The 13,797-nt window shown below is 45.1% G+C and overlaps 1 protein-coding gene across 3 annotated transcripts in view; it reads right to left on the bottom strand.

The window, feature by feature from the left end:
• Ntm (neurotrimin) overlaps positions 1-13,797 on the bottom strand; it is a 982,155-nt gene that overhangs the window by 422,873 nt on the left and 545,485 nt on the right. For 2 of the 3 annotated variants that reach the window (XM_050160081.1, XM_050160082.1), the window contains exon 1: positions 10,518-11,554. In XM_050160081.1, coding sequence (XP_050016038.1) covers positions 10,518-10,684 — 167 coding nt within the window. In that variant the 5' untranslated portion in view covers positions 10,685-11,554. Of the gene's footprint in view, positions 1-10,517; positions 11,555-13,797 lie in introns of those variants that run through there. The other variant, XM_050160080.1, reaches the window with a different exon arrangement.

Genomic DNA, 13,797 nt, shown 5'->3' with positions numbered 1-13,797 from the left:
TGTGTTATCATTGCATGAATGAACTGGGTATATTGGCTCAGGGGACCACTTAACTGTAGTATAACTTCATTTCAGTTCATAAAAGATTAAGCATCCTTTAATCCAAAAGTTCAAAGAACCCTCAAAATCTCACTCCATGAGCACCAGCATAATAGAAGTAGAAAACTCCATACCATGAACACAGTGTCATCCACAAAATTATTTAAGATACTATACAAAGTCATCTCCAGGCTATGTACACAAGACATATATGAAACATAAAATAAACCTATGAAAAGGATGATAAAGCCCCATCCCTAAGACATCTGATCATGCAATTGCAAAAGTTGTTGTGGGACAATGGTTTTACCCTATAAAGATTTGTTTCTTGTACTTGTTTAATAAATGCTGATTGGCCAGTAGTCAGGCAAGAAGTATAGGCAGGACAATGAGAACAGGATTCTGGGAAAAGGAAAGCTCAGTCTGCAGTTGTCATCCAGATGCAGAGGAAGCAAGATGAGAATGCCTCACTGATAAAATCACCAAGCCACATGGCTAACACAGACAAGAATTATGGTTTAAGGTGAAAGATAAAAGAGTTCATAAGGAGCCTGAGCTAATAAGCCAACCAGTTTATAATTAATATAGACCTCTGTGTATTTCTTTGGGATGACTACAGGACCAGTTGGCACAGAAACCTCTGTCAATAAAAATTTAAAAAGAAACACATTATTAAAAATCCAAATCTTAAATGTAAGTCTCAGGCATCTTGGATAAAGAACATTCAATTCTACTTCCAAATAAAATCATATATAAGGTCTCTTGTTTGTTTGTTTTGGTGATGAGATGGGAACAATTCTCCTTACAGCCCCATAGAACTCCTCTTTATGGTGGTCACACACAATAACAACAGCATTCAATTAAAAATAATTCTCATACATTTCCTCTCTTACTTGTAAATTCTGTTGAGCTACAATTGTTTTAGATTGAGCTCTCCTGATGGGTAAATTTGTGAAAAGATGATTTTTCTGGGTGTGAGTGCATTTTTCCTCTCATCCATTACATTACAGTCTGTCTAAAATCCAGAGAAGATAAGAAATTGCTTTCATACAAATACATCTTCCTTTGCCTCCATGGGGCCAACAAAGCTTTGTCTGAAGGTTGATTTCAGTTTTATGATTTTCTATCAGTCTGTTGGTTGATGCTGTTTTCATTAAAAATTCTATTATTTTTTTAAAAATCCATCATCAGGTTCTAAGATTAATTCATATGTTCATTTTACAAGACAAAGCTCACCCCAAAAGCTTTTTAAGCAAAATATTTCACTCTGAGAAGACAGAAAATTGGCCAAACACTCCAAAACAAATCCAAACAACTCAGCCATGTGAATGCATGATTTTTTTGACAAACAGATCATAAAAGATGGAAGCTGTAATACATAATAGCTCTTACGCTTAAGTTAATTTACACATTTTGCCACTGGCTTTGGAAGAAAGGGCTTTTTTGATCCCATCCATGAATCCCAAGATCATTTGTAAATTTTAGAAGTTTCCCAGATTTTCCTCCACCCTAAAGAAGATGACCAAATGCAAGTTTCTATCTCGATTTTCACCATGCAAGTTCTGGCCCAGCCTTTCAATGACAGGGAGACATCAAAGGCAGGCAAAAGAACCTGGTACACTATTGAAGATGGACATACTCAAAGAGCCCCTGTTGCATGGAAACCCATCCCATGTTACTGCCCTACTATATCATTTTATCACAGAGACCAATCCTCCAAGGACAGAGGTCCTCCTAGCCCAAATCTGTCTGTGAATTTCTGATAACCTACTTTATGAAACATTCTAGACGGCTTTGTTGGGTGGAAAATTCATCTTCAGAGCCATGACCTGTCACAACTTGCTTTGCAACAATCTTGTTAGGAAAAATGAAGGAATTCCTTTCTTCTCACCTCCTTTCAAAAGTAAAATGTCTCAAGAAATGATTGGAACATAAGAAGATTCACAGATCAAAGCAAAGGTGTTGGAAAAAGCATGCACACACACAAACACACACACAATTGCAGATGATTATGGGTGGACAAAGCAGGATTTATCTTTTTACAACCCTTTAGAAATGAACACAGTAAATCTATCGAAGTATCGTGACATGAACATTAGACTTACAACAGTTTAGGATGACAATAGGAAAACATACATCTATATATACATAAACATGAGTTTATATACATACATATCCACATACATATGAAAAGATAGTTATGCATTAAATTTTGTACATCACGGGGGTACTCTTTTTCCTCTCTACCTGTTGGTCATCAGTCCAAGAGGACAAAGGGTCAGAACTGGCAACAGAAATCTTTGTAAGTATCCCACGAGCATGAATGGAAATAGCCCTCTGGAGGACTGCTTTAGGTGAAACAACTCAACTTTATAGTTGAGTATAAGGAGTATATAGGATTGGGAAACCTGTACACAAACCCCAATTTGTATTAAATGGCACGCTCCCATCACAAGGCCTAGGATGTGGCAGTAGGGTCCTAAATCAGAGCTCCTAGCATAAGCCTTCTTAGCAGAGATCTGGGTGGTCAAGCTGGAGGTGAATCAGGTGTCTGGCTAGACACAGTTTTCAGATAAGGTCAGTGCCCCAGGGACCTTATCAAGATGCAGGCAGGTTGAGGCAGGAAGTTCTGCTGGGGAAGGAGGCATCCCATTTTGCCTAGCTATGGAGATAAACTGCCAGGCCATGGAAGGCTGTGACCTCTACCAGTCAGGAAAAGTCTTCCAGCAGTGCAATGCTTTGTTTTCACCACACAACACCATGGAGTGTTTAGCAACTGTTGTCTTCAAACAAAAACCACACTGAAAAGATGCCTGTCCCAGGATTGTTTGGGTTCCTGCCTTCAAGTTCAGTTTCCTTCAAATGGGTCCTTTTGTCCCCCAGCACACTCCTGATGGAGTATAGTTTGTTGGTACTCTGTGTCATAGACCTGTCTCCACCAGCTGTCATTCAAATAAACTTCTCTTTTATCCCCTCTCATTGCTCACACAGAAAACCTGAAGATGCATCCTAAATCCAATGAACTTTTCATATCATGAAACACTGTTTTTAGACCATCCATATGGGTTTCTGCATGCATACAGATAAATAGGGTATTGATGGCATTGTCTACTGTTTTTACTGGTCATCAACCAGACAATGGAAATTCACCAACTTTCCTGTTTCTTTTCCTGTTTCTTGGGAAATGAAATGACTTTAGTGGAATGTTCAGCCCTAAAGAACAGCTATGTGTCAACAGTAATTAGTTTTGTACTTTTTCAATACTCCAGAAGAGATGGGAATGGTCCTGTTCTGTATATAAAAGAAAGGAATGAAGTAGGAAAGAGGCAGGGAGGGAGGAAGGAAAGGAAGGGAGGGAAGGAGGGATGAAGGGAGAATAGGAAAGAAGGAAGGAAAGGAAGAAGAAGAAGAAGAAGAAGAAGAAGAAGAAGAAGAAGAAGGAGGAGGAGGAGGAGGAGGAGGAGGGAAGGAAGGAAGGAAGGAAGGAAGGAAGGAAGGAAGGAAGAAAGAAAGAAAGAAAGAAAGAAAGAAAGAAAGAAAGAAAGAAAGAAAGAAAAGAGCAGACCCATGCCCTTCCCATTGGGCCTCAACCACTCAACATTCAGTTGCACTGGTTTGTGGCATCCTTATAGAAATGTGTCTACATAGAATTGTTTGGTGTTCCATTTTGGGAGAACACTCAGATATATTTGAGGAATTGTGACCTCTCTGTGAAAAGCCCAAGACTGCTGATATCTGAAGCAAAGGATTAATGAAAGAAGCTGAAATAAGGTTTCCCTTGAACAAAACAAGTCAGCTCCATGATTTCTAGAAGGATTCTGCTAGGGCAGAATGGGTCTCTCTGTGCATTCATGCCACAAACCACATACATCCCCTCACACTCCCACAACCCACAGCCAAAGTTCTTCAAGAAAGGAGTTGCGTGTTACACAAGAAAGAGCAAACAAGTTCACTAGGTCCTTGGTAGCAGAGGGACTTGGGAAAGAGAGAAAGAGGAATAAATTGAGACCAGCTCAGGCCCAGGTACCTACTATCTGATCCTGTGATCTGGAAAAAGGCTTCAGTTTGGCTTCTCCGTCTGTAAAATCAGAATAACCACTGTATCTCCTTTGTGATTCAGCCCAAGGTTTAAGAGACAGGAAACAGGCCTATCCCACACAGAGTCAGAACTGCAGGGTAATCACACAGACTTTGGTCAAAAAAGCAGAGTTAGGAGGGAACCAAGAATACAGCGATAAATGTCAGATGCACACCTAGTACGTGTGCAGAACAATTCGGTATGTAGTGGGAAAGTCCTCCTTCCTTTAGGCACACACAGCCTGGTGAGACCGCAGCCAGGGCCTGGGGTTTGTGCTGGATGTCAACTTTTCTCACCTGGGAGCAAGACTGACTGTCACTGCCCTCGTTACACTGTGTGACTGACCCTCATGGTCTCTGTAGTCCTTTCAAACCTCAAAACATTGGGCGCCTTAACAGAGGAAAAAAAAACTATTTCTGCAGCACAACTCTGATGGAGGGAAGCAATACTGGAAAACTGGGTTGCCCCTCTCCATGCAGTTTTGGGTTCCAGGAAGAACTGGCTGACTCCCACCCCTTCTGTCCCATAGTTGGTTGAGTTTTCATGTTTCCCATTTTGGTTCCTGGCTCCTCTATGGGCTGGCATAATCTAGGAACCTCCCTGCACAGGCCCAGCTGCCCATGTTCCTGGGAGCCACAGACCACAGGATGACTACCTGACTGGCTTCTAAGGGGAGCACAGTCAGCAACCCTGAGAGAAGACAAGGAAGTTAGCCCAGTGCATGTTTCCTGGAAGGCACTGCCATTCGGAAGGAGTGAAGCCATCATCAGGAATCAATAGTTCCACCATGAGACAACTACCGCCAGGGGACTCTAAATATAGAAGACGGGAAGGGAGATGCTTTTTTGTTTCTCTCCTTGTCTTAAGTAGACTATTTTCTCTGAGGAACACTCGACACATCATCAAGAACATTTCTTCAAAGATCGGAAGGCTGGGTAGTAAAGTGACCAGCCAGGACAGGAGGCACACGCCATAGCACAGTGATCAAATAAGGAACAAACTCCAAACACAGCCCATCTGTGGAGAGCTCAGCAAGACCCCAGCTAAATAAAATACATGCATTTGGAACCAGCTCATGGTACCTCATCAGAAACTACCCCACACCACATGACCATGGCAACTATGATGCTGCACCAAGGACATCCAAGGACAAGGATAATATAAGATGCTAAGGTAAAGAGAGACAGTCAAGGCGAGAAGGGAGCATCTTAGACACGCATTTCTTCATTCATCCATGCAGCTCATGTATTGGTCACTTCTTGTAAAAAAAAGACTCTGGTGGTTGAATGTGCTGAACAAGCCTGAGAGTGCACACTTATCCCATGGAACTCCCTGTCCAGAGGGTGCACACTTATTCCACAGAACTCCCTGTCCAGAAGGTGCACACTTATCCCACAGAACTCGCTGTCCAGGTGAGAAAGGCACACAGCACACAAGTAACCAAATGAATGGGATGATTTCAGATAGAGATGAGTGCTCGAAAGAAAGCGCCCACTGTGAGAAGCTGATATTAAGACTGATATAAATGGTAGGAGGGCTAAATTGACTTGGGTGTCAGCAAAGGCCTCAGTGTGGCGGTGGGGGGGGGTGTCTCATCACTACTTGGACCCAAACTGGAAAGAACAGTGGAGCCATCTGGATAGTGGGTTCCTAGCAGGGACAACCAAAAGTAAGCTCCATGAGCCAAGTCATGTGCTTAGCATTGGTATAAAAACCCAAAGAAAGTATGGTTCTCCCTTCCAGGGCCCTCAGAATATCTGTGAGCACTAATGGAGACCCATAAGAAACCCAATTTCTTAACTCGGGATGGAAATTCTCTAGATCTACCACAGTCTTCTGTGTTACTTATTGGAGCTGCCAAATCAAATCTCAGCCTTAATCTGATACATTAAATCAGACTTTTTATTTTTAACTGGTCCAAGAAAAATGGCATGGTTCAGTTACTCCAAGTCTAGACACAGATAGAGTAGAGATTCAGTCTCTGACTTGCTCTATACCCAGGAAATAACTCATTTCTGTAGTGGCTGTTTCATTTGTGAAATGTCTGACCCAGGTTTCTCACTGGGAAGAATCACTGAAAGACATTTTGATGTTTCATGAAGGTCTGTACCTGGGCCTCCCCAGCCCAATAACCATCTCAATTTCTGAGCTGCTCAGAGTTACCTCTACTTTGTTTGTTTGCTTTTCAAGACAGGGTTTCTCTGTAGCCCTGGAAGTCCTTGAACTCTTTGTAGACCAGGCTGGCCTTGAACTGAGAGATCTGCCTGCCTCTGCCTCCCAGTGCTGGGATTACAGGCTTGCACCACCACTACCTCTACTTTTTAATACTACTATGTGTTAACCACTGAAAGCCTCCCTCCACCAGAGGGCGCTCTGCTCAGCTCCTCTCCTCTTGCGGCCCCCATGTGTTAACCTTGATTGAGTGTTCACAGGGTAGCTTTGGAGAGTGGAGCCTGAGCTTCTGAGAGCCAAGCCCAGGCGTCCATATCTTTCCCTCCACACTTCAACACCCTGCTCTGTGAAAGAACCATGTAATAAATCATTATTGTTTGATTATTAATGTGTTATAGAAAAAAGTGATAGGGAAATGCTATAAGCAGTGAAGGATAGGTTTGTTTCGTCTTCATTTATCTGTTTCATAGACCTCTGTCATCCAGGGTGCTCATGACATTAAAAGGTGTGATCTTTGCTCTATAAGAATGAGCTCAGCCCACTTAGAAAGGCAATTAAACACGAGAAAAGAGGAAAAAATGGCAGACATCGAACACCACTGAAGGGAGACGCAGAATTCATGGGGCCCTGATAAGTCACGGGAAATCTCAATGGCCAAGGTCAGCTGAAATCACTCAAAATCAACACTCCAGCTCTGTCACTTGCTACTGGTGTAAGTTCAGATAAACGTTGCTCTTTGGGCTCCAACACCTTGATCTGTAGAGTGGGAGATAATTTAATGAAGTTCATAGAGTAGGGAAGATTAACTGTTACTATGTACACTTAGTTCACAGAACCACACAGCGGCTGATCAATACATGATAAGCTGGTGAACTCAGGATAACACTGCTCAACTTAACATCACCATTACTAGGGCCTCCTGCCAGTCTCACTTCAAAACCTCCTAGCTATTCCACGTTAGTCAAGTAAAATTTTGTTTTCTGTGAGAGGAGGAGCAACACTAGGGATCCCATCGGGGCTTCATATGAGCCAAGCAAGCACTCTATCAATTGAGCCATATCCCAGGCCCAAGTGAGGCGTAATTCTTTATGCCAATGCCTTAGTCTTCCCATCTGTAAAATGTGATGATAATAATAGCAACAACAAAATAATTACTATTTGGATTCACTTACATTGTTAGGAGGTTGAGACATTAATGTACAGCGCTTTGGTATTCCCTAATACACAGTGACTACTCAACACACCGGGTCTACGTAGTTACACATTCTGAGTCACGTGATCTCACCATCCATAGGAACATCAAGGGAAGGGCAAAAATGGAGGGAGATTGCAAATGCCAGAAACCCTGCACACATTGCCAACACCATTGTTTCCCAATAGCTCGATGGAGATCATTAGAGATAACTAGAAGAAGTAAAATAAACGTTTAAAGTTTCTTCAAAGTAGAATTTGTTGCTGAAACATTTATTCTTTAGGGACTACAAAAGATCTCAAAGATAATACTTGGTGAGAACAAAGCAGAATAAAAGAAACTGGAGCAGAAAGTCCTCTGCTGGTCATGAAGGGAACTGCAGTCTTGCTACTGCGAGGAGGATGGGGTGGCCTTCCATGTAAGTGGAGGTGCTTCAGCCTCCCTACTTGTTGACAGGGAAGGAAGGAAACCAGTTCCATCTAGTGCACAGTTTTAAAGAAATAAAAAAAAAACCATGAAATCACAAACCACTGGAGGGTGGCAACTCATAAACAGGCAAGAAGCAAATTTAGCAGTTTTTATCGAAACAAAATAATGCATCCTAGAATCACTACGTGCGACTTTCCAACACAGAACAAGAAAAGGCAGGACATGTATGTGTCTAAGAATTCAGAGCTTCCACTCCGAAAATTGCACCCTTGACAAGGAAGCCCTTCCGTGTTCGAGTGCAGTGTGATCTGAGAAGAGTGAGCAAACACCTGAAGGGCCTGGGTGACACACGCACAGCGTGCCTGCTACACCCGGCGCCAGGTCTCACCACAACTCGTGGCCATGACTGATGTCTTGTATCATTCACACCCTGGTCCGTCTAATCCCTAGGTGTTAGGGTTCCTTCCACTGAGAGGGCCACCCTCCTGAATGTCACAAAGACATTCAGCTCTGTGTGGCTGACACTGCATAGCTGGGGACCCGATGGACCTTTTATGCAAGGTTGGGTTGTGACCAATCCTGAGGCATACAGACCCAGCCTCTCCATATCCACATACTGCTATTTGGATCCAAACAAGACCACTGTGGGGAAAGTCTATGTGAAAACACAGACTAGCATTGGTGTCTGGAAGAGACAAAGGTGAGAGTGGAAAATGAGAGCAAAGTAGCCAATCCACAGTAATGTGCTCTGAGAAAGAAGTCCCCGGCCCTGGCACCTGCTGGATGCAGCCACTCTCTGAAAGAGCCAGAACCTCCTGAGCCATAGGGCTGCTGCCTGCCTGAGATGACATCTTGGGCCACTCTAATCCCCTTGTTTTCCTTAGAATGTGAGAGTTACTGTCAATGCCAATTGTCTATTTATAGACAATTCAAATCCCTAGGGCACTCACTACTTTCCTTTCTCTCTTTTTAATGTGTGTGGGTAGGTGGATTTATTTGTATCTAAGATAATCCACATAGATAGTATCTCTATTTTGTTCCCGGAGGTCTCCTTCCTGTAGCCAAGGGTTTGGGTCAAAGGAGCCATCTAGAGAATATTAAATTTTCCTAACTATATTGTTTTAGAGGTTTGGGTTTTTTTTTTGTTGTTGTTGTTGTTGCTGCTGTTTTCTATTGAAGTAGTCTGAAACCAATGCACAATTACATCTTCCATGAAGTCCCTACATAAAGTAAATACCAAGTCATCTCAGAGAGGGGGCCACCTGGGCAGGTTAGCTTAATCTGGAGTATTTCCTCGGGAGTCTATTCGTGGATCACTGAGTAACCAGGAGTTCTCTGGAACCATGACAGTTAGATCTCCAAAGACAAAGGATCTTGGGATATTTGCAGCCTTGCGTGGTTCCTTAAATCACAAGTGTTTTTGAAAATGCTCTCACAATTCGAGTCTGTGCAGCCAGCACTCCCTCCCCAATGCTCTCTGTCCTGTGGATATCATGCATGCATTCCAATCCCGGGACACTAATGGACCAAAACATCTGGCACCAAAGTCAAGGTTAATTTTCCAAGAACCTCCATGTCAGAGGATGAAAATAATGTCCTGTCGCCTGTGGTCAGGTCAGTGGACCATTTTTTGAAACTTTATTAATGAGGACACATTAAGTCAAAGTGAGGCAGAAACGTTTCTTGGTCTCTTAAAAATCCCAGAGATGAAAATCTCCTATCATAATGATCCAGTGTGTAGCCTTCCTGTGAGAGGTGTGGTTTCATCCACACTGGAAACGGAGTTAGAGCTTTAATAGTGAGGTAACAAGGGAGACAGTCTTGCCCCACTTAACACAAAATGTAGCCAAGATTCTTCTCCTCCTTCCCAGGTCTTGCAATCCTCAACCCCATAAATCATTCCTGACCCAACATGACACTAAAGCCTAGAGTTTGGGGCATGCCAAGTTTTGCACATACTGACTGGATGGACAGAACAGCTAGAACATAGTTCACTCATGGAGACAGCATTTTCCACAGACAAATCAGAGGGCATGGTACCAGTGTTCGAAAGCCACATTCAGACAGGAGAGCGCATCTGCCTCTGCCCACCATCTCATGGAATCTAGACATTCCAGAAAAAAAAAAATTGGTAAAACCAGGCTCAGGAAAAGAGGTTTTTTGCAAAGTTCAGTCCCTGGTGGCAACAACCAGTGGCACGGGTGGAGTGAGGGCATCCCCACCAAGTCATACCCCTGCTTTGGGACACATTAACTTCGGAGAGAGAATCATCCATGCTGAGTCTCAGGCAAGTCCCAGGTCACCAGAGCCATGGGGCTCAGGAACAGACAGTACCAAGACCACTGTCCTCAAAATGAGAAGCTAGCCCTCACCCTTCACAAACCCCTCAGTCAAGGAAGCCAGGTTCGGGAAACACAGATCGACCCTGGCATTGCCCTGCGATTGCCACATGCCTTGGCAGAGCAGCCAGTTAACCAGAAATTGTGCAGCGGAGGGAACTAGCGACCTCTCCACTAGCCCTGGCTTGCTCCAGTGCACACACCCGCACCCCTGTCCCTGTCCCCCAGCCCAAACAAATCATTATTTCGTAGAATGGCAGTTCCCTACCTGAGGGTGGCGCTCTCCCCCTGCCTGACCGTCACGTTGTCCATAGCTTTGGGAAAGGTGGCATCTCCGCTGCGCACCGGCACTCCTGTGGGTACAAGGAACAGCAGCCTAAGAGACACGACCACGAGGCACTTCCAGGGCAGGAACAGGTACCCACAGACCCCCATTCTCGACAGCTACAACTTCCCAGAACTCCGGCAGAGGCACGCACACGCCCCCCGGGCGAGCACAGGAAGTGGGTGGGGTGGGGAGTGAGCGCGGGGACCCAGCGATGAACTAGCGGCGACCGCGCGATGCACTGGGAGGAGGAAAGCGCGCAGACTCCTCCAAGTCTAATATTCCTCCCTCAAATCCAGCCTCAGCTCGCCAGCCTCCAAGAACCAGTTTCCACAGCACGCATCCGAGGCGGACTTTCTCCGTGCTGCCTGTGGCCAGGAAGGAGAAGCGCAAGGCAGGCAAGCAGGCGCACAGGTGCTGGTCTCAGGAGCCGCCTCTTCCCTGTAGCAGTTCAGGCATGGCACTTTGGACAGGAGTAAGCACTTTGGTATCCAACAGGGCTGTGGCTGGGTTGCATCCAGCTACCCAGATGTGGTCTGCGATTCCTCAGTCGAACAAGGGGAAATCCAGCACTTTCTTAAGTTTCAGAGCAAGGCTCGCCGCCAGAAACAATCTGGAACAATAGCAGATGGAAAGTAGAGCACGCAATAGGCGGCACTGATGGTGCAAGGAGGCTACTGCTAAGCCGGCTTCGCGCAATCCCGGACTCCAGAATCCTGCCGCAGAGCCTCGGTCAACTTCCTTGGAGCCCAGATGCGCGCCGCAGCCTGGGCTGTCTCTGCAGCGCAGAAGCAAGGCTGGAGCGGCCGGGCAGGGCGGACCTTAGCGGTCCCTCGCCTGCTCTTTGGCTCGCTGCAGAAGGCGAAGCGCAGTCGGCACCGGAGCCGCGGACGCCACGCTCAGCGGCCGCCCCCGGCCTCCGCGCCGCCTTCCTCCCGGGAGCAGCCCCGACGCGCGCGGGCCCCGACCGCCGGGGTTGTCATGGCAGCAGCTCCATCCCTGACCGCCACTTTCTCTCGGAGCCGACTCCAAGCAATCCGGCGGGCGGGTGGCACAGACTGCGTGCTCATCCTGGCGGGTGCGGGGCGCGGGAGCCCACCTTAACCCCCGCCGCGCCGGGACAGGGCAGGGCTGTGCATTACCTCTGGCCACGGGTTTAACCATTTCTGGACTTAAAAGAGCAAGCTCTTCGCAATTAAGAAGACAAAGTTACTGTGAGGTCTTAATAAGCCCTAGACATCTTATTAAGGGTCACAAACTAACTAGGAAGAAAAGAGCCTGCAGCATGCATTTGTGCACCTTTAAAATGGTCAAATTAATTCTATCAGCATTTAGAGTAGTGTTAGGAGGATGCTCACATAGTCTCATTTTTATTCAACGTTACACTACCCTCGCCATTCCACCCACCCATCCCCAAAGCTCCTTAAAACCCCATAGACTAAACAGGGCCATTCTAAATAGAGATAGCCCATGAAAAATTAATGTAAAAATTCCAGAAGTGTCTTGGTAGGTGAAATGAGCAAAATCCCATTAAACCCACTGACATGTTAGTCAAGTTCAACACTGTCTTTCCTAGCCCCCGGCCCCCTCTTCACACACACACACTGAGTATGCTAGCCGGTAAAAGGCACACAGGCATGGGCCAATGAAAGCCATTGCCGAGTTTATAAGAAAGATTCTCGGGGTTCTGGGTTCACACCCTGGCATACCTGATTTCATCTCCAAGAGGTGTGGCTTTCTTTAAATCATTGAAACCCAAAGAAAGACTGGGTATGCCTCGGGACCTGTGACTTCTCTCTGTCTGTTGCAGGTTCCTCTGTGCCTACATCATGTTTCTCTCTGCACCCTAGCTCTGATGGACCATGTCTAGTCCCTGTGCAGGGAACAGAGTGGATCCGTAGGAACAGTGAGAATAACACCAATAGACTCCCTTCTCAGGGACTTCTAGTCCTGAGCTTTCATTCTTAAATTGTTCCTGGGAATAGGCGGGAGGATGTGATGGTTTTGTTTTTTTCCCCTGGCCTTTCTGTTGCATGACAATTGGGATACTATTTTTTTTTTAAAAAAACAAACTATAAAATAACAGTTAAAAACAACAACAACAACAACTCCTCCTTCAAAGCCATTTAACACCAGAGACCAAAATACCACTACAAACATGATTAGCCACAGCCGTGCTGGTATTACAGGGCCCTTGACACTGTTGAGTAACTCCAGCCATTTCCACATAGACAGCATGTAAGGATCCACTCGGGTGCTTCTCCCACAGCATGTCCCTCATGCTGCTACACCAGAGGGAGGGGAGGGCAGAGGTCAGCTTTGGAATGTGTTAGCCAAATTCAAGGGCCACAAAGGAAGACGAGCAAGCTTTTTTTTTTTTTTTTTTTTTTCTGTTTTCATACTTGCTCAGGCAGTGTGCTGGGCCATGAAGTATCGAGCAGCTTTACGCCGGAGGTGTCAAAATGCTTGACATCAATTCATTACTAGGCCAGTTCCCTACTGTCTCCTCTGGTGACTTTTTCTGATATTAAAGTCTCAGGGAACTCATCCACTATTTTTGAACCCAGGGAACCTTTTGACATACCGTGCCAAAAATGTTGGTTTATATGGCAATAGCAAATGGCTTTTTTTTTTTTTGGAGCCTATTTTGTCTCATTTTCTAGTGGAAAAATATGAAAAGCGTAAATTAAACTATTTCATTCAGTTGAGCTGTTCCATGAGTGCAGACAGAAGGCTTGAGCTGCTCTCTGCTGATTAGCAGGCTTATGAGTTTAAGATTCTCTCCTTAAAGCCACTGTGTCATTCCTAATAATCCATCAGCTATTCCTCTAAGGCCCTGTCACAACCCCTCTTCCTAAGTGTCACACTCAGTGGAAACAAATGCTAGACACATGGAAGAGGAAGGAACTCATTCCGGTCTTTGGCGTCATTTCCCTACAGACCCAGGCCTGAGACTGGAGAGGCTGATTCCTTTCATGACAAATTCTAATTCAGCCTCTTGCACCTAATTCCAGGTAGGTACAAATGAGCATTAGGTTTTGCATCTAGGAATGGGGATAATGACAACCAGCAGCCTGTCCCAAGGGACCCACATACATGCTTAACTCTAAAGGAAAAATACTTAGAAAACCATTTAAGATGGAAGAGGTTTTATTAATACATTTTTTTTCCTGAGACTGCTTTGTTATTATGGCTAGACAGAAAAATAATCTTCAAAGGCTCC

Source organism: Alexandromys fortis, unplaced genomic scaffold (assembly GCF_014885135.2).
Source record: "Alexandromys fortis isolate MF-2015 unplaced genomic scaffold, M_Fortis_MF-2015_v1.1 scaffold_108, whole genome shotgun sequence".
Taxonomy (NCBI): Eukaryota; Metazoa; Chordata; class Mammalia; order Rodentia; family Cricetidae; genus Alexandromys; species Alexandromys fortis.
This window is presented reverse-complemented; position numbering and strand designations above follow the sequence as displayed.